General features: G+C 48.2%; 1 protein-coding gene across 2 annotated transcripts; it reads right to left on the reverse strand.

Annotated features, from left to right (window-relative positions):
• Nucleotides 1-1,704: 1,704 nt before the first annotated feature.
• Nucleotides 1,705-19,945, reverse strand: ST6GALNAC1 (ST6 N-acetylgalactosaminide alpha-2,6-sialyltransferase 1). 2 transcript variants are annotated; one of them, XM_003778906.4, is made up of 9 exons: nucleotides 19,696-19,945; nucleotides 5,913-6,612; nucleotides 4,323-4,491; nucleotides 3,982-4,153; nucleotides 3,568-3,706; nucleotides 3,206-3,309; nucleotides 2,923-3,012; nucleotides 2,736-2,835; nucleotides 1,705-2,468 (listed from the first exon to the last, which is right to left on the reverse strand). In XM_003778906.4, the coding sequence occupies exons 1-9, from the start codon at nucleotides 19,824-19,826 to the stop codon at nucleotides 2,271-2,273; spliced, it is 1,803 nt and encodes a 600-aa protein (XP_003778954.2). In that variant the 5' UTR covers nucleotides 19,827-19,945; the 3' UTR covers nucleotides 1,705-2,270. The 2 variants fall into 2 exon arrangements, with proteins under 2 accessions (XP_003778954.2, XP_024090735.1); XM_024234967.2 differs by having other exon boundaries at nucleotides 2,271-2,468; nucleotides 5,913-6,528; nucleotides 19,696-19,826.
• Between the last annotated feature and the right edge of the window lie 1,080 nt (nucleotides 19,946-21,025).

Here is a 21,025-nt window from a genome sequence, read left to right on the forward strand (position 1 = left end):
TTTCATTTTTTTACATTTAGATCTCCGAACCATCTGGAATTTAATTGTTGATGGGAGTTACAGACCTAGTTTGATTTCTTTCTAAATGACCACCTGGCTGTCTGAGCACCATTAATCACAATGCTTGGGTCTATTTCTGGACCTTCTGTTCCATTCCACTGGTCTGTCTATTCCTGCTTCAGTACCACACTGTTTTAATTATAGAGACTTTATAGCATGTCTGAATATTTGGTAGAGGTAGACCTCTCTCATAGCTTTTCTTTCGCAGGTATTCCTAGCTCTTCTTACATTTTTATCCTTCCATATGAATACGTGTATCAGTTTAGGCTCTAGAAAAAATGTTTTCGCATTTTACTAGAATCGCATTACATTTATTAATTAACTTGAGGAGAACTGACTTATATTTATGATATTGAGTCATCTTTTCCAAGAACAAAAGATGACTTGGCTTATTCGGGTCTACTTCTGTGTCTTTCAGGAGTGTTAATGTTTTCCTCATACAGACATTGTTGCTCTTGTAAATGGGTTTTCTCTACATTATATCCTCTACTTGATTATTATTTATGTTTATGACAGTCACTGATTTCCGTATGCTAATCTTATATCCTGCTAACTTACTATAATATGTAGCCTATTTATCACAGTTTTCCTCTTCTTTTCTAATTCTTATGCCTCTAATTGACCTATCTTTTCTAATTCTATTGGCTTATACTAGCAGAGTGAGCTAACCCATCAGTATATTCCACTTTGGACTCAGAGTAACACTCAGTGAGGCTCAGTCGTTAAGTTTAGGTAGCCTGAGTTTAAATTTGAGGAGGCCAATATGGGGGTAAGGGGGCTCTCTGCCCGTGGCTACTCATTTTCTCTCCTGCTGTGACCTGATGTGGTGACCACCCTGTCAAAGTCGTTGTGACTAGAGCTTTGTGGGGGAAAAGCATTTATTGCTTTTTATTGCAGAACTAAGGAGGCTGGGGTACCGCGAAGGACAGGGCGCCGCGAGCAGGGCGCCCAGCTGCCGCCACCTGCCGCCCGGATCTGGCATTGCACCCTTTTAGTGCAAAGCAAATCCCTGTCCCACTGGTCCCCTCCTTCCCTAACTGTGAAGTCTAAAGGGAAGTTCCCCTCTCTCCCTTCCACTCTCCTACCAAGGGTCCTTTATTCTATTTATTTATTATTTGTTTATTTATTTATTATTTTTATTTTTGTTATTTTTTGAGACGGAGTCTTGCTCTGTCGCCCAGGCTGGAGTGCAGTGGTGTAATCTTGGCTCACTGCAACTCCGCCTCCCAGGTTCAAGTGATTCTCCAGTCTCAGCCTCCCAAGTAGCTGGGATTACAGGCGCCCGCCACCACGCCCGGCTTACTTTTGTATTTTTAGTAGAGACGGGGTTTCACCATGTTGGCCAGACTGGTCTAGATCTCCTGTCCTCAAGTGATCTGCCTGCCTTGGCCTCCCAAGGTGCTGGGATTACAGGCCACCGTGCCCGGCCACTTTATTCTATTTAGAATTGTTAGGGTTGTTCCAGGCTCCAGAGTCCAAATCCTGCAGACAGAGCTCAAAGGGTAAGGTGAACTGAAATGTCTTTGGCTTAGCTCAATTCTCGTCATGGGGGTTTGAGAAAGCAGGTTAATGGGGAGAATAGAAGAATGAAAGGGACCACGTGCAAAACTGGTCCCTATCCACGGAGTAACAACTAGTTGCATCTTCACTGTACAAAATTTATTTGCCTTTCCATGGACAACAATCATTTGTATTATTATCAGTTTTGTACAACACGTAGAGCTGTTAAATAGCTTAAAGACAAGGACAAGTATAGACCCTTCTAGAATCAGATAACCCCTAGAAAGATCTTCTAGACAATCTGTAGTGAAGTTAAGTAATACCTTCAAGATTTCACAACTGTAAACTCGATCTGGAATTCAAACCAGATCTATATGTTTCTGTAAATCCAAGCTCTTTTTTCTGTATCAAGAAGCTTTTGGACTGGAAGAGTGTTTTTCAGCAGGAATTGTGGTATTGGCCACCCATCACCCCATTTAGTTAAAAATCCCTGGCCTCAGGACCTACAGCAATGTACTGAAGAACTTCAGAACCTCAATTAGCCATTGCCATCTTGAGAGAGTCTTGTCCACGGTTCAAGTGTTCCCTCGGAACTCCTGAAGGGCTTGGAGCTAGGTCCGAGCCCTGGGAAACGGCCAAAGAGTCTCAAGATTCCCACTGTATCCTGTGCCTTGGAGCAGGCAAGGAGACCATGGCAGCCCAGGTCCCGGTCAGTTCTTGGCTTTGGCAGTTCCGGGACCAGGACGCTGGTACAGCCGGATTATCCCTTCATCGTGTAGCCGCTTCCAGACTTCTCTCTCCAGCTTGAAGTCATGGTTTATGTAAAAGATCAGCCGCTTCCATGACGTATCATAGTAGTGATCAGAAAAGCGCTCATGGCCCTCAGTGATGAAGCCATAAGCACTCACCTACATCACAGTTGGAGGAGAAACACAGCCTGTAGTTGCTGTTGCCCAGGCTTCTTCTCATGGCTAATTCTGTGTTGAGGGGCGGGGGTTCTTTTCCCTGGCTCCATCCCTAGGGGTCTGGGTACAGGTCCTTGGATATGCACACATAACTGCATGTACCCACCAGACGTGTGCACCCAGCCCATGCATTTTCCTATGCTGAACAGGCCCAGGAATAGCCCAGGAGCTGTTTCTCTAGGTATTTTTGCAGCTTCAGGGGAGCCTTACCTGGTCACAGAGCTGAAGGGCAGTGAGCAGCAGGAGGGCCCCAGTGGTGGGGCGGTATATCCTCCAGTGGGCACCATCCAGGGTCTTAGACCTCAGAAACCTGTGAAATGCCCCAAACCCCCAACTGTCAGGAGGCTGCAAGGATAACAGGGACCTGGGCTACGTGTCACATGCTTTCTGCTCTAACCTGTTCTTCATGTATCGGAGAAAGTCTGGGTGCAGCAACAGGTACCTGTCCATGTGCAGGGCTTCCCGGAAAGCTTCCTGGGGTCTGTGCCTGTGGTTAGGAAGGGGTCATTCGGACTCAGCTCCCTTACCTGGCCTGGGGTGGGCCAAGTCAGGGTCATGAGCATGACTGGTATCCCATCTCCAGGTGATAGCTAAGGCTGTCCCCACCTGTCCAACCCTTTAGAGCCACTCACGACATGGCTCAGCCTAGGATAAGGGGATGGCAGGAGGACAGTGAGTACCTGAACCAGAAAAGGTTTTTTGACATCACCATCTGATTCATAAGCAGTGCTTCCAGCCACTCATAGTCCCGGGTGCCTTCCAGGAAGTGCAAGTAGCGGACGTCCTGAGGACCAAGGACAGGGAGTGGTCCAAAAGTACTGCCTTCAGGACCACCAGCTGGGGTGGCCCAGCTCTGACTCCAAATGCCCAATTGCTCTCCTCTGGACTGGTCTGACGGTCCTCCCCACTCCTGCCCTTATAGGAGGGGAGCCTGTACCAACCACAGACTCCATCCGGATGAAAGCTTCTCCTCTCCCTTCCCACCTCTTGTGCTCCCTCATCCAGAGTCTGGGTGTGGCCAGGCTCCTTCCTCTTTGCTCACCTTCCCGAGAGGCACATTCTTGAAACCCCGATTGCCCAAAATAAGGAGTGACTGGGTCAGAGAGAAGGCGGTAAAGCCGTAGAAGGATGTCCGAGTCCCCACATCCTGTTCGTAGCCTTTAATGAGAGCTCCGCTCAATCTGTGCAGAAAGACACAATCAGACAGGACAGGTGAGCAGAGGAGGGAGATTTGTGTAGGTGGATGGGGAAAGGAAGGAGAAATGGGGGAGGCAGCAGTTATGTGCTGAAATTCTCTGGAGAGCCCAGGAATTCCACCTTCCAGATGCAGGCATGGAACGTCCTATGGGTCTCTCAGAAGAGTCCATGTCTGCAGAAGGGGCTGGAGGGGGCAGGAGAGGGGCTGGAGGGGGCAGGAGAGGGGCTGGAGAGGGGAGCTTGGGTGGGGACAGCTTACCGGAACACGTAGTCATGACTGTCTATCTCCTTGCCCATGTGGGAGTTGTTCAGGATGCCCCCGTTGCCCACCACAGCACAGGTGATGCACCGGAGGCTCCCAGCGGGGAGGCTGGCCAGGAGCAGCTGCTGCTGGGGCACTGGAGGGAAGCGTGTCACGACCTTCTGCACCACTGGAACAAGAGTGGGGGTGCTCCATTCAGAGCCCTGGGAGGGACAGGAGTCCGACCCATCGTTCCTGCCAGGTCTGGCAAACCCCAGGGAAGAGGCAGACCAGAAAGCCAGCTGCCCTCTGCCCCGGCCTACTGCGCACCCACACCTTCCCCTGGGTTAAGGACTCACAGGAGTAGTTGAGCTCCATGAAGCCAAAGGGTGGTGCAAAGTGTTCCAGGCGGTCCCACTCGCTCTGGTTGAAGTGTCTGGAGTCCAGGAACAGAGTGAGGTTGGGCAGAAAGAGTTTCTGGAGCCACAGCGACTTGGAGGCTTTGATCTTCACAGAGTCAGGGCAAGTCTATATACAGGAGGACGAAGTCAGGAAGGAGAGACCCAGAAAGGCCATCGGCCGGGGGCTGCACCACTGCAGCAAGGGCTGGGGCTCGCAGTTTGGAAGGCGCGGCCTCTGCTACCCTTTCCATCCTGTTCTCAGGGTCTGCTCACCCTCCCCTCCCCATTGTCTGGGCTCATTGTGGTCCTGAGGGTTCCGGGAAATGGGTGTTCTCGGCCGTCAAGGCAAATGCACCTAGGCCGGGTGTGGTGGCTCACGCCTGTAATCCCAGCGCTTTGGGAGGCTGGGGTGGGCAGATCACGAGGTCAGGAGATCAAGACCATCCTGGCTAACATGGTGAAGCCCCGTCTCTACTAAAAATACAAAAAATTAGCTGGGCGTGGTGGCGGGCCCCTGTAGTCCCAGCTACTCGGGAGGCTGAGGCAGGAGAATGGCATGAACCCGGGAGGCTAGAGCTTGCAGTGAGCCGAGATTGCGCCACTGCACTCCAGCCTGGGCGACAGAGCGAGACCCCGTCTCAAAAAGAAAAAAAAATGCAAATGCACCTTTGTAAGTGTGAGAGGGGCCACATCCTGGGAATGTGGCATGTGTCCAGTGTGCTGTCAGGGCCATGCTTCCAGTCATATGTGTGTAAATGTGCGCATTTTGTGGGCCTTCTCCCTCCCTCCCTCCCTCCTTCCCTGCTTCTCTCCTTCCCTCCTTCCCTCCTTCCTTCCTTCCTTCCTTCCGACAGGGTCTCACTCTGTTGCCCAGGCTGGAGTGCAGTGGTGCCATCATAGCTCACTTTAACCTCAAGTGATCCTCCCGCCTCAGCCTCCTGAGTAGCTGGGACTACAGGCATGTGCCACTATACCCAGCAACATACACATTTTGGATACTGCCCCTCTGCAAGGACAGGTGAGAAGGACCGTGTGGGTGGGTGTGGTTCAGTCAGACTGTTTCCTTAGGGTTAGGAGAGAGTGAAGGCTGTGGAATTGACTTTGCAGGGAAGACAAGGCATTCCTGGAGGACAGAGCTGGGCATGAGGTTGGGGTGTCCTTGTCTGTGAGTCCCTCCCCTGCAGCCCCCACAAGAGGATGGGGATTCAGGGGCCAAGCCCCAGAGTAGATCACCCTCTGTCACCCCAGATGGATGACCTCCAGGCCTCAGGAGCTCCAGGGCAGGCCCCATCTCACTCACCCCTCTTACGCTGTTCACACCAGGGGTCCGGGGCCTGCCTGCTCCTCCTCCCCCATTGAGGCCGTCATTGGAAAGACAAGTGGGGCAGAGTCTTGTAGGGCTGAGCTCTGCCTCATAATGAACTTGGGGCAGGACAAGACAAAGTCTAGAAGCAGAGCCCAGGAGGTGAGGAGAGGGTGGGCTGGGCTTCCTCTCAGGAGGGGCTTCAGAGCTGGAGTCAGAGGGAAGGCGTGGTGGCAAAAACTCACCGTCTGAAGGCCCCCTATTTCGAAGCTGTATTTTTCCTCAAAATCCCACCGAGGCTCAGACTTGAAGTTGGCGGCCTTCAGTCTTTGGTTTCTCTGCATCGTGGGGCTCTGGAAAGGGGCAGGGGGTGGGGTGGCCTGAGGTTTCTTCTCCTTGGGTGGGATGACTGCTGTGGTCACTCCTTTCTGTCTCATCCTTGTTGACACTGCTCCTGTGGGAGCCAGCATTGTGTGCTGACTTTTGGGAATGAGCATCTTGGCTGTGGTCGCCGCTTTGCCCTGGTGCTTCACCGACACTGTCCTAGAGGCCGTCAGCTTCCTGGTCTGGCCCCCATTTCCTTGGGTCGTCTTTGTGTCCTGGCTCTTCCATGATTGTGCCTCTGTCCTGCCAGAGGCTATCCCTGCGTCTTGCCCTCTGGGTGATAGTGTGTTCACCGTGATTTTCTCTTTTTCTGGGCTCTTCCATGCTGCCCTCTGTGCTGTGTCGGGCGCTTTGTCCTGTTCCTCCGGCGGTGCCTGGTTGGCCTCCTTTCCTCTGTCTCCGGCGGTGTGGGCCTCGGGCTGGGTTTGTATGTTGAGGGCATTGTTCTCTGGCGCTGGCTCTGCATAGATGGTTGTCCTCCTTGCTCTTGTGGGTGCCTGGAACTTAGGCTTTGCCAGCGACTGTGGAGACCTTTCTTTAATGTTCTCTGTGCGTTGATGCCTAGGGACAGAGATAACCTGTGATGAAGGCTGAAGATTGTGGAAACAGGTCAGAAGCAGAAGTGTAAGTAGTTTTTTGTTTTTCGCTTTTTTTTTTTTTTTGAATCAGAGTCTTGCTCTGTCACCCAGGCTGGAGTGCAGTGGTACGATCTCAGCTCACTGCAACCTCCATCTCCTGGGTTCAAACCATTCTCCTGCCCCAGCCCTCTGAGTAGCTGAGATTACAGGCGCCCGCCACCATGCCTGGCTAATTTTTGTATTTTTAGTAGAGATGGGGGTTTCACCATGCTGGCCAGACTGGTCTTGAACTCCTGACCTGCCCAGTGATCCACCTGCCTCGGCCTCCCAAAGTGTTGGGATGATAGGCGTGAGCCACCGCGCCTGGCCAGAAAATAGATTCAAACAAAAGCGGAATAGAATTTGAGATATGTACATAGGACATACAGGAGAGCATCTCATCCAACAAACGTTTACTAAATGTCTATTCTGTGCAGTGTGCTGTGCAGGCACCGGGAATACAAATTTGAATAAGACACAGACCTTGGACCTATGTAATACACGATTATTGTTATTCAAGGCAGGAAACAAAGATCTTTGATCACTGGAGAAAGGCAGGGCCGGCCAAGGCAATATGGGAAGCAGACTGGTTACCTACATGAGCTGTTCCTCCACTAGGGCCTCCCAGCCTGAGCTGCAGCTGACCCTGGGTGGTATTTCCGGTCTTTCTCAGCCTCAAAGCAACACATTTATTCAGGGTTTCCAGCGGGGGCACTCTCTATTCTCACCTTGAAACTGAAGCCTAAATTTCCCAAGGGTGTTAGGAAAGGGCTGACAGCTGACAGTTCTTCCTCCTTACCTCCCAGGGATCCTTCCTCCTTGAAACACCTTGTTTTTTTTTTTTGAGACAGAGTCTGGCTCTGTCGCCCAAGCTGGAGTGCAGTGGCGCGATCTCGGCTCACTGCACCTTCCACCTCCCGGGTTCAAGCAGTTCCCCTGCCTCAGCCTTCCGAGCAGCTGGGATTACAGCGCATGCCACCACGCCTGGCTATTTTTTTTTTTTTTTTGTATTTTTAGTAGAGATGGGGTTTCACTATGTTGGCCAGAATGGTCTTGATCTCCTGATCTCGTGATCTGCCCACCTTGGCCTCCCAAAGTGCTGGGATTTTACAGGCGTGAGCCACCGCGCCCCACCTTTTTTTTCTTTTTTTCTTTAAAAGACAGGGTCTTGCTCTGTCGCCCAGGTTGGAGTGCAGTGGCACAATCATAGCTCACTACAGCCTCAAACTCCTGGGCTCAAGTGATCCTCTGGCCTCAGCCTCTCAAGTAGCTGGGACTACAGGCATGCACCACCATGCCCCACCATGCCCAGCTAATCTGTGTCTGTGTGTGTGTGTGTGTGTGTGTGTGTGCGCGCATGCACTTGTGTGTGTTTAGAGACTGGGTCTCACTCTGTTACCCAGGCTGGTCTCAAATTCCTCACCTCAAGTGATCCTCCGGCCTTGGCCTCCCAGAATGTTGGTATTACAGGCGTGAGCCACCGCGTCTGGCCTCAACACACACATTTTTAACTGGACTTGCATGCAAAATGCCTCTGCCTTTGTTATATGACTCAAAGAAGTAGCTTGGATGAGAGCTATTTCTGACCAGAAAGGAGAGATGGGCCTTAGGACAGGGTTGGACTGAAATATGGAACATCCTGAAAAGGCTAATGGGCTTCAAACCCTAATTCTTTCTGTATTTTTCATTTTCAACTAAGAAAAAGAAAAAGAAAAATTTATTATAAGAATAGAAAGCATTTCAAGGAACCCAAGAGCAGGAAGTAGTTGAGCCTCTGGGAGGACTTGGAACCAGGAATCTCTCTCTAAGGCTTTGTCTCTATCTCACCTCTCCCTCTGAATCAGCTTTCTTCTACTCTTTCTTTCTTTCTCCGCAGACAGGCCTCCTCTGCTCTCCAACCCACAGGCTGGTGGAAGATGGCCAACCTGTAACACCTGTGCTGGGGTCTGTGGACTCTCTTTGCTCCCAATTTTTCACTCTAGCAGGAGAAGACTGTGGCCCCCTTGGGTCCTATCTCCATCCCTTTCCAGGGGTCTCGGTCACATACTACATGATATTCTGGGGCCCACTCTGTGCATGGGAGGAGGACACTTTCAAGAGGAAGAGGGGGTTATTGGTTCATGAACTGGGAAGACACCCCCAAAGTATCCATTCTGAAAGAATGCCACTCAACACAGAGTGAAAAACCTGAGTGAGTGAAGAACACATTCTTGATCAGTTCATTCCACATTTGCCTAGTAGAAGGTCTGAGTGCTGTGCGGGTGGGTGTGAGGCTCACCACTCCCCTTGGTCTGACTGCTCCGTGTAAGCTCTAAGCTCGCGTGGGCCATTCAGCAAAAACCAAGCTCTTCATCCGGTTTAACAAACAGCTCTTGTTATCCAGCAAAGCCTCTTGGTGGATTCACCCTGACCTCCACTTCCCAACCCCCAGCCTCAAGAAGCCTATGGAAACTTCCCTCCTGAACTCTGGCAGCACTCTGCAGAGAGGAATTCTGCTGAATGACATTTTCTCTATCTTGAACATTTTCATGGATGTAGCTGCCTGGCTGGCAGGCACTTTAACTTGGCTGTGGTGGGGAGATATGATGAGGCAGGGGTGGTTTTTGACATCACACATCTCAGGCCACATAGCATGGACAGCTGGCCGTCTCCTTAGTGGCCACACGGATCCTGAAGAGGTAAGGCACTCCTCCCTGGAACCCTGTCTAGCAGCAGGAATGGCGCAGTGACTCCTGGAAGGCCTATTCAACCACAAATCTACAATTGATTGATGACTCGTTTAGGTTTTGCAGGAAGTCACAGCAATAACCCAGGTAGTGACAAAATTATGTAATTAAGTTTCATTTAATTCCCTATAATTAAATATACCTATGATTGCTAGGGCTGTGGGTGTTGAGATAGGCATTTCCTTATTCTCATGCACGGTATTTACTAAATGCTCAAATTGTATCCATATGCTGAGTGCCCCATATTCAACGCGTTCGGCCCTGTGTGGTCCTGACCCTGTGAGCTGGGCTGGGGTGTGGGAAGGCTTTCTTCTATCAATGACTGCTAGCCCAGAGGCAAAGGCAAATTAATCATGGATCATACCAAAACAAAAAGCAACTTAACTGCATAATTCTGATCTACTAGGGAAGTAAAAATATAAAATGTTGCACTTTAATAAATGAATTTATTGGCTGGGTGAGGTGGCTCATGTCTGTAGAGCCAGCATTTTGGGAGGCCAAGGCGGGCAGATCACCTGAGGTCGGGAGTTCGAGACCAGCCTGACCAGCATGGCAAAACCCCGTCTCTACTAAAAATACAAAAAAAATTAGCTGGGCGTGGTGGCACGCACCTGTAAGCCCAGCTATTCGGGAGGCTGAGGCACGAGAGTTGCTTGAACCTGGGGGCAGAGGTTGCAGTGAGCTGAGACAGCGCTACTGCACTCCAGCCTGGGTGACAGAGCAAGACTCCGTCTCAATTAAAAAATAATAATAATGGCCAGGCGTGGTGGCTCATGTCTGTAGAGCCAGCAGTTTAGGAGGCCGAGGTGGGTGGATCACCTGAGGTCAGGAGTTCGAGACCAGCCTGACCAGCATGGAGAAACCCCGTCTCTACTAAAAATACAAAATTAACCGGGCATGGTGGTACATGCCTGTAATCCCAGCTACTCGGGAGGCTGAGGCAGGAGAATTGCTTGAACCTGGGAGGTGGAGGTTGTAGTGAGCCGAGATCGTGCCATTGCACTCCAGCCTGGGCAACAAGAGCAAAACTCCATCTCAAATAATAATAATAATAATAATAAAAATCAGTCAATCAATTTATCATGAATAAGAATTGCACAATAAAAGAAACAGGAAAATAGTTATCTGGCAACCTCCTCCCTCTCTGTATATATATTTTTTCTTTTTTTTGAGACTGAGTCTCTGTTGTCTAGGTTGGTGGCATGTTCACAGTTCAGTGCAGCCTCGACCTCCCGGGCTCAAATGAGTCTCCTGCCTTGGCCTCCTGAGTAGCTGGGACTACAGGTGCATGCGCCGCCAGGCCCAGCTACCTTCTATATTCTTAAGTGCAAATCACCAAGGGGAACCTGGAAGTGAAGAAATGGCAAAAGGTTCAAAGTTCGTTTATGCCTGCAGCCATGAAACACCTATTGGCCAGAGAGCGATATTTTCCAAGAATACAGTATGAGAGATAACACAGGAATGTTGAAGTTGACTAGGATATTGAAGAGGCTGAAACGGAATTTTGAAAAAATACCGCAATCAAAGGTCACTCACTAATAAAACTAGTAGGAGTAGAAGATTATTTTATGGAGGAGCGATAAGAAAAGAGCTGAAAAGACTCCTTTGATTCTCTAAATAATTTTGCACCTGGGCTCCCGCCTTCTATGGCGCGGAGAGCGGAAGTGGCTGCAGGTGAGTTGCGCCTGGTATGTGGAGAATGGCTGGTCACACAGATTTGCCTCTACTCACATCCCTAAGTTCTAGGCTCTCTCTCAGTCCCCACCATCAACTTTGCCCTCATTTTATCTCAGGCCCCCTGGCTGGGCGAGCTTTCCTCTTCCAGGTTTCATGTTTGGTTCCCACAGCTTTGATGCTGCTTCTCCTTGAAAGGAGGACAAACCAACCCTTTGCTCTCCCCGTGTGCCTCTCCACTCCCTGCTGTGGAGCTCTCTACCTTGAACTGCTCCTGCCTCCTGTGCCCCACGTTGTTTGCTGGGCCTAGAGTTTCCAAGACCCCCTTGGTGTCCACGGGGGCTATTCCAGCCCCCTTTTGGTGTTTGATCAGTGCTTCAGGGTCTCCTGTCTTATGTGAAATAGAAACCAGCCATTCTGCTTTTCTTTTCCAACTCCAAAGTTGGCTGGATGTGGTGCCTCACGCCTGTAATCCTAGCACTTTGGGAGGCCAAGGGGGGCGGATCACTGAGGTCAGGAGTTCAAGACCAGCCTGGCCAACATGGTGAAACCCTGTCCTTACTAAAAATACAAAAATTAGCTGGGCATGATGGTGCATGCCTGTAATCCCAGCTACTTGGGAGGCTGGGGCAGGAGAATCGCTTGAACTTGGGAGGCAGAGGTTGCAGTGAGCTGAGATCGTACCACTGCACTCCGGCCTGAGTGATACAGCAAGACTCTGTCTCAAAAAAACAAAAACAAAAAACAAACTCCAAAGTTTATTTTCCTTGGAAAATCCTGAAAGTTTTCTAAAAGCGAATGAATGCTTTATTTTTACGACTTCACTTTGACTTTAGATGTGTCTATACGCTGCTTCCATGACTAAAAGCTGTACGATTGCCTTAAATTCTCTTTGTATGCTGGAAAAAAATGGCAGAAATCCATATTCTCTTGTTATTCTGAGTGTTCTTTTCTCAAATCAAAGCCTGTGTGGTGGTTTTCAGCCACTTCAATCTTAGTGGGGAGATTCTAGTGGGGATGTTATGTTCTGGGACTCGAGACAAAACAGAAGGAAAATGAGTCAGTTGCTGCTCATCATACTTCAGTGGCTGGATCCAGCTTCCAGAGCTCCCCCTGAACAGATAGTTCCCCAGCATTCTCAGAGATGCCCTTTGCCTAGCTGAATTCACTGTGGGCCAGAATGCCAGTCAGCTGGTTTGAAAGTTAGATGTCCTATGCCTGTAATCCCAGCACTTTGGGAGGCTGAAGCAGGCAGATCACTTGAGGTCAGGAATTTGAGACCAGCCTGGCCAACATGGTAAAACCCTGTCTCTACTAAAAATACAAACAGCCGGGTGTGGTGGTGCACGCCTGTAATCCCGGCTACTCGAGAGGCTGAGGCAGGAGAATTGCTTGAGCCTGGGAGGTGGAGGTTGCAGTGAGCAGAGATCGCATCACTGCACTCCAGTCTGGGCAGCAAAGAGAGACTCTGTCTCAAAACAACAACAACAACAACAACAAACCAACTAAATGAGACATGTTATGGAAAGTTCTACGAGAATTTGAAAACACAATGCAATGTTTATTCTGCAGTATTCATTGAGCAGCCATGACATGACAGGCATTCAGAGGTATCTGCTAGAGATTAAAGATAAAAAAAGCAATGGTCACTGGTTTTAAGAGGCTCACAGTCTAGAAGAGAAACAGACATGAGTATAAGCAGCTGCCTTAAAGTGTCATCAGTATGATGATATTAGTCATACGTATGCGAGGCAGTGGTGACAGCCTAGGGAGGCAGTTCTGCTTGGGGGGATACTTTGGTATGTAGTGGTTACCTAAGCTGAGTCTTTTTCTTCTGAGTCTTCAGAAGTGAACTTTTAGGAATTATTTTTATTTTTATAAAAGCAATGTGTGCTTGTTACGGAAAAAGCAGAAACTGCCTTCAAACATGAAAGGATAGCAACCTCCTACTATCCCAGTCCCTTCAAAGAATCTACTGTTAGTACCTCAGGGCATGAACAGCCGGATCCCTTTTCTACGCCTGTCATGCTTTTGAACATAATTATATACTATTTTGAAATGTTATTTAATTGTTTCCCTCTCCACCCCACCCCCACACCCCCAGCAGTGAAGATTTGGTTTCATGTTCAAGATGTAGTGAAACAGATCAATCTTGGAGAAGTTATGAGGAGGAAGGACTTTACTACTTCTTACTACCATTGTCCTTCCCCTGGAAAGATTTACTCTGGTGGGTGGCGGAAATGAGAGAAGGAGGCATCTGTGAGTTCCAAGGTCAGAGGACCCTGCTTCCTGGCAGTGTTCCAAGGGTCTAACAAGACCCCTGAAAAAAAAAAAGAATCCTGAGCCTAGGAAGAGAGGACCACAGACAGTGTCAGAAAAGTCTCACACTGAGCCAAGATCACGCCACTGCACTCCAGCCTGGATGGCAGAGCGAGACTCCGTTTCAAAAAAATTAAAGAAAAGTCTCTCACACATAAGCCAGGTGGACCTGAAAGAGCCAAAGGGCAGGAACAATGGCTGTTTCAGCAGCGACTCAATAGCTGAGTCAGCGACCCACTCCCGTGCCTTGCCACTGCTTCAGATGTCCTGGAGCCCTTGATACCATCCTGCAGAGGAGCGAGAAGAGCTGAGATTAAGTTTTCCTGAAGCTTGGTGGATGGGAGTTCAGAATCAGAAATCAGGAGGTGACAGAAAATAAAGTTCTTTTCTTTTCTTTTTGGACACAGAGTCTCACTGTGTCATCCAGGCTAGAATGCAGTGGCATGATCTCGGCTCACTGGAAGCCAGTGCCCAGGTTCAAGCGATTCTCGTGCCTCAACCCCCTGAGTAGCTGGGATTACATGCACGTGCCACTGTGCCCAGCTAATTTTCATATTTTTAGTAGAGATGGAATTTTGCCATGCTGGCCAGGCTGGAGAAAATAAAGTGACAAGAAAATGACAAACAGAACCCACAGATCTGTTTTTATAGCTCACTCTTTTTTTTTTTTTTTAATGGAACGCTTTACGAATTTGCATGTCATCTTTGTGCAGGGGCCATGCTACACAGCTCACTCTTAATTACTATCTCTAAAGTTAAAACAAGCATAGATCTTCCAAAACATATTTATACCAGGCTATGGAAGCCAAGCAGAGACATAGTCTTAGATGACATCTACACATCAGTGAACAAATGATGCACATGGGTGTGTCTTAAGATGATATGAAAGATGGCCCGATGGGTTTGAAATCATAGAATTGTCTTTTTTATTTTTTTTGAGACAGAGTCTTGCTGTGTCACCCAGGCTGGAGTGCAGTGGAGCAATCTTAGCTCACTGCAACCTCTGCCTTCCGAGTTCAAGCGATTCTCCTGTGATAAAAGCGGTAATACTCAGCCTCCCGAGTAGCTGGGATTACAGGCAACTGCCACCACGTCTGGCTAACTTTTGTATTTTTATTTATTGATTATTATTATTTTTTTGAGATGGAGTTTCACTCTTGCTGCCCAGGCTGGAGTACCGTGGCGTGCTCTCGGCGCACAGCAAGCTCCGCCTCCCGGATTCAGACAATTCTCCCTGCCTCAACCTCCCAAGTAGCTGAGTAGCTGGAATTACAGGCACCGGAGCATGCCCGGCTAATTTTTGTATTTTTTTTTTTAGGAGAGACAGGGTTTCACCATGTTGGTCAGGCTGGTCTCGAACTCCTGATCTCAGGTGATCTGCCCACCTCAGTCTCCCAAAGTGCTGGGATTCAGGCATGAGCCACTGTGCCTGGCCTCATAGAATTGTCTTGAAATTCTTCTGCTACACTCCTCCCACCATCCTATTTGTTGCCGAGTCCAGCTGGTCTGACTTCTTCTCAATCCTTTCTTCCTATTCACACTGTCCTCGCTCACGGTCTCATTAATACTATCCTAAACCATTGCAAGGCCTCTAAACTATCCCCTCTAAAACCACGTTCCCCCGATCATCCATCCTGTAATCTATTGACAGAGTACTCTGCATAAAGCATGAATTTACTGAAGTTAACTCCCTTACTCTAAAGTTTTTGAGAGCCATAAAGTTTAAACATTTTGGCCTGTTTTTTTTTTTTTTTTTTTGAGACGGGGTCTCGCTCTGTGGCCCAGGCTGGAGTGCAGTGGCTCAGTCTCGGCTCACTGCAAGCTCCGCCTCCCGGGTTCACGCCATTCTCCTGCCTCAGCCTCCTGAGTAGCTGGGACTACAGGCCTGCCACCGCACGCGGCTAATTTTTTGTATTTTTTTAGTAGAGACGGGGTTTCACCGTGGTCTCGATCTCCTGACCTCGTGATCCGCCCGCCTCGGCCTCCCAAAGTGCTGGGATTACAGGCTTGAGCCACTGCGCCCGGCCTGGCCTGTTTTTTAAGGTGACAAATTCGTTCTTTCATCAACAAGCATTTATAAGGCACCTCCACTGGGTCCAGGCCCTGTTCATAGCACTGAGGAAACACAGACAAATAAGACAATGCCGGCCAGGTGCGGTGGCCCATGCCTGTAATCCCAACACTTTGGGAGGCTGAGGCAGGTAGATCACTGGAGGCCAGGAGTTCAAGACCAGCCTGGCCAACATGGCGAAACCCTGTCTCCACTAAAAATACAATAATTAGCCGAGCGTGGTGGCGTGCGTCTGTAGTCCCAGCTACTCTGGAGGCTGAGGCAGGCTAATGGCTTGAACCTAGGAGGTGAGGTTGTAATGAGCCAAGATCGCGCCACTGCACTCCAGCCTGGGCGACAGAGCCAGACTCCATCTCGAAAAATAAATAAAAGAAATTACATAATTCATGTAATCTCACAAATTCATATAATTACATGATACACACACACACACACACACACACACAAGGTGCTCTAGCTGGCTCTAAGCTCTTTTATTCCACCAAGCCAGCCAGGCCAGAGTTCAGACTTTGGCTGCTGGAGGTGGGGAGTGGGGGTGGGAGACGGGGGGGATGAGATGAGGGGGAGATTGGGGAAGCTGGAGAGAGGGGGCAGTAAAAATCACAGGCACCGAGAAAACTCCCCCTCTTTTTTCAAGTCGTAACTCCTCCGGTATGGTTACTTAAGTGAGCGCCTGTCTTGGAGGGTGGGGCTGGGGGGTCCCTGCCTGCCCTGAGGTTCATTCGGCTTCTGTCTGATGTTGGGGGCCCCTGCTGACTTGGTGGTCTCTGCACATTAGTAAATGTGGTTTCTCTGGGGAAGGGTTCTCCTTTACACTGAGAATCCCCACAGGAGGGTCCTTTCTAGGATCACATCTCCCACTGCCCCCTGTGGCATTTAGTGTCCCCAAACACTGTTCTGGAGTGAGTGTCCCATTATTGCTCCAGCAGGTAACTGAGCAGTTGAGGGCTCTGGTCTCTGCCCTCCCACCAGGAAGTGCTGAACTTCCACTGCCTTCTGGGCTGTGAAGACCTGGGAGGGAGGGGCAGGGTGGTTCTGTCTCTTCCCAGGTACATTACATCGTGGACAGTTCCAACAACTTCTTGCCTTCAGAAATCTCTAGACCAGAACCAGACACTGCTGTACTTAACATTTGCCCCTTAACTCCAGGGCATGTGGCATCTGCTGGGAAGGCCAGGCCCGGTCACTATGAGTGACTCTCGGGCAGCCCATTCCCACCCCAAAACATCGCCCCATGAGGACTCTAACCCTCTGAGCTTCTCTCCTCCCCTGTCTTCTTATCTAAGCTAGCTTGTCTTGGGTTTTTGTCAGTTGCAATCAAGTGTTCCAACAAATACAAACCTATATTCACATCATACACAAAAGTAAATTTCTGATGGATTCTTATTAAGCTTAAAGAACAAAAGTACAGAAATATTAGAAAGCGTAAAAGAAAATGTATATAATGTTAGGGGTGGGAATGACCTTCCTAAAAATTTCACAAAGTCCAGTGACCACAAAGGAAAAGATGGACAAATTTTATTGATGTAACAATTACTTCTGTATGACATAAGATATCACAAACAGTGAAATAAAACCAAACAAATATCAGGCTGAAGAAGATATTTTGAAACAGGAATTAAAAGAAATTAAAGAATGTGTAAGCAAAAACTCAGATGTATGTAAAAAAAAACCCAATTCCCCCTAAGAAAGAAAAAGAGGTGGAATCCTTTAAAAATTAACTGCCTGTTTTTCTGTCTGTGGCCAGTGAGCCTTATCTCTCCCTTTCCCAGGCATTGTGAAGACCTTGCCTCTCCAGCTGTGCAGCTGCAAGGTCACTAGGCAGATAAACTCAAGTTGTAAAACATATTTTTCCTTGAAAAGTAAGAAATGATGTAATGCATGTCTCAATTGAGTAACTGTCTTTGTTTCTTGCTTCTGTAATATGCTTCCCCCTGCACAGATCTCCCCCTGCCCCACAAAATGCTTAAAAGGTAACCTGACGCTTTGTTCGGGGCTCAGTTTTTTTGGATGTTAATGTGACTGGGCCGGTGCACCTAAATAATGATAATAAATCCTCCTCAACCCCTCGGTCTCTCTGATTCCTAAATTATCCCACTGCATTTAGAAGTATTGTAACATATATGATAAAAAGGTTAATATCCCTAATACACAAAAAGCTCCTACAAATACAAAAAAGATAAATAATAAAAAGGAAGAAAAGATATGAACAGGTCATTCACAGAAAAGTACAAATGACTAATAAAGTTAAGATTCTCAAATACATCAGTAATCTGAGAAATGCAAATTAAAAAGAGAAACACTTTCACCTATCAGATGATTAAGACTTCAAAACCCTAATGAAAGCCAGTGTGGTCCTGGGAGGTAAAGTAAACTTGCACCTGTCAGTGTAGCATTCTGAGAGAACAATTCAATGGTGTCCACTGACATTTCATGTAAACATATCCATTGTCTTGGCAATTCCACTTCAAGAAATCTACCCGGAAATCACTACGCAAGTGCTCAAAGGTATGTGAGAAACTTGATAGGGGTTGGTTAAGTAAACGGTACCTACGCTGTGGAATGCTAAGCAACTGTTGAAAGAAGGGAGTAGACCTGTATGTCCCGACATGGAAAGATGTCCATGATATAGTGTGACTTACAAGGTCAACCTGTGGAACAATATGTAGCATGAGATACATATATATGTATATATACATATATATGACAGATATATATATAGCTCTCGTGCATATATATGTAAATCTATATGATATATATGTGTGTATATATCTATATCTCTCTATATATACAGTATATCTATACATGTATCTCTGATGCTACATATTGACATATAGTATATCAGTATATAGCATATATATTGTATATATATCTACATACTATATATAGATATCTATATCTCTATCTATCCATCTATCTGCCTATCTATCTCTCTCTCTCTCTCTCTATCTGCCTATCTATCTATCTACCATCTATCTATCGGGCTTGTATAGCATAAAGGTAATGAGCACAGGGTATGGCACCAAAATGCCTGGGTTTGAATCTTGGCCCTTCCACATACTAGCAGGGTGATCTTGGGAGAATCACTTCAGTTCTATGTGTCTCAGTGTCCTCCTAATAATGAGAATTAGTGAGTTAATATTTATCAAGCACTTAGAATAGGGGCTAGCTCATAGTAAATACTATAGCAGTGTTAGCTACATAATAATAGAATTCCGTGTACCCTCAAGTGTCAAGAGTGGTCACCTTGAAGAGTGGATAGAGGTGGAGATATAACAGGGAGACCCTCACTTCCTTCTTCAGCTTTCTGTATTTTTTTTTAACTCTATGAGAACCTGCATTACTTTCAACGTTTAAGAACAGTGAAATGAAATTATTGGGTGGGCGCAGTGGCTCACGCCTGTCATCCCAGAGCTTTGGGAGGCCAAGGTGGGTAGATCACTTGAGGTCGGGAGTTCAAGACCAGCCTGGCCAACATGGTGAAAACCTGTCTCTACTAAAAATACAAAAACTTAGCCAGGCCTGGTGGTATGCACCTATAGTCCCAGCTACTCAGGAAGCTGAGGCTTGAACCTGGGAGGTGGAGGTTGCAGTGAGCCGAGATCATGCCACTGCACTCCAGCACTCTAGCACTCTGGCAGCAGAGTGAGACTCCGTCTCAAAAAAAAAAAAAAAAAAAGGGCCTCTCACTGCTGGAGATGTGTGTATTTTCTAAGAAAAATGGTCTAGAAGGTATTTTTGAAGGATTAACTTGGTGTCCACAATTGAAACTGCCTCCCTAAGAGGGAGGCTCTCCATTTTACCGACAAACTTAGGGTGAGTCCGGGTCTGAAACAAGTGGAACACACAGGATGGCTCTTTCACTTCAGGACGTAGAGAATGGCATGTAAGAACTAACCCAGTGCTGCTGCCATTACTCACAGTCCCAGAGGGGAAAGCAGTCATGTCTTCTGTCTGCACTCTGCAGACCTAACCCATCAGTTCTCAAACTCCTGTACGTGTCCCACGGTATCTGGACATGTCCATCTTATGGCGTCTTGGTTCCCCACTGCCACCCTTTCTGTTCCCTGCAAGTCTTCCCATTAGTCTTTCTTCCCCGTGGTTCTTGAGAACATTCCTGACCCCTGACACCTGCATGTGGACACACAGGTGGCTCAGACTTCCCCAGTCCTCCCTGGGCTATCATTTTTCTGTTTCCTCAAATGAATGAAATAAGTGGAAAGGACGAGAATCTTACCTGGAAGGTTTTGTTTGAGGCTCCTTAATAAAGGAGGGCAAGGCGAAGAGAAAGAAGACCAGGACAGCCAGGAGCAAGGACCACTGGACGCCTTGGCTCAGGTGCCTGCATCTCCACAGGCAGGACCTCATGGTGGTGGGTCGGGTTCTAGAGGAAGGTTCTGCATGTCCTGGGGCCTTGATGTAGGCAGCTGGGAGTCTCACCGCTCAGGTTTCCTGGCCGGGAAGTGCACACCCTTTGTCTTAACAATGAGCCACTCTGGTGAGTGCTGAGTTTATCAGTCTCTGCCAGGGAAGGGAGGAACCGCCTTCACTGCGGTATGAAGGCTTATAGGCTGGCGTGGCTTAAAGGAAGGGAAACTCCTTGTGTTCAAACACGTTCACCTTCCTTTTTTGTCTCTGAAGCCAATATCTGAAAGTCAAGCTTTATGAGAAATGTAACCACATTATATGCAGTCTCATCTTGGTCAGGTTACTTAACCCATCTGCCGCCATATAAATGGAAAAAAGCAGTTATCTTCCTTGTGGGATTATCATGAAGACACCTTGAGGCCACCATGCACAGGGCTTTGTTTGTGGTAGGCATCCAACACACATGTTCAACACTTTAGCTCAACCTTCCCTGTTTCTCATCTGAAATCATGACCATTACAACAATGACTAGCACGTATGAGGGCTCACTCTGAGCTGGGCACTGGGGAGTCTTCACAGTCACTCATGGAACCCTCACAGCCACTCTAGGGGCTGGGTACTGTCATCATCTCCATTTTACAGAGGAGGAAATGGCCTCCAAGAACAAGCTGCCAGCTCAAGATCACACGGTGAGCCACTGGCTTGGGGTCCAGATCCAACTGACCTAGAGATTGCATTCTTTTTTTAAGAAATAGAGATGGGCCTCAGTATGTTGCCCATGCTGGTCTCAAACTCCTGGACTTAAGTGATCCTCCCACCTCAGCCTCCCAAAGTGCTGGGATTACAGGCATCGGCCACCATGCCTGGCCGTAATTGCATTTTTCTTTCTTTTTTTTTTTTTTGAGACAGTCTCGCTCTGTTGCCAGGCTGGAGTGCTGTGGCGCAATCTTGGCTCACTGCAACCTCTGCCTCCTGGGCTCAAGTGATTCTCCTGCCTCAGCCTCCTAAGTAGCTGGGACTACAGGTGCCCACCACCACACCCGGCTAATTTTTGTATTTTTAGTAGAGACACGGTTTCACCATGCTGGCCAGGATGGTCTCGATCTCCTGACCTCGTGATCCACCCGCCTCGGCCTCCCAAAGTGCTAGGATTACAGGTGTGAGCCACCGCGCCTGGCCAATTGCATTTGTATCCACTG

Source organism: Pongo abelii, chromosome 19 (assembly GCF_028885655.2).
Source record: "Pongo abelii isolate AG06213 chromosome 19, NHGRI_mPonAbe1-v2.0_pri, whole genome shotgun sequence".
Taxonomy (NCBI): domain Eukaryota; kingdom Metazoa; phylum Chordata; class Mammalia; order Primates; family Hominidae; genus Pongo; species Pongo abelii.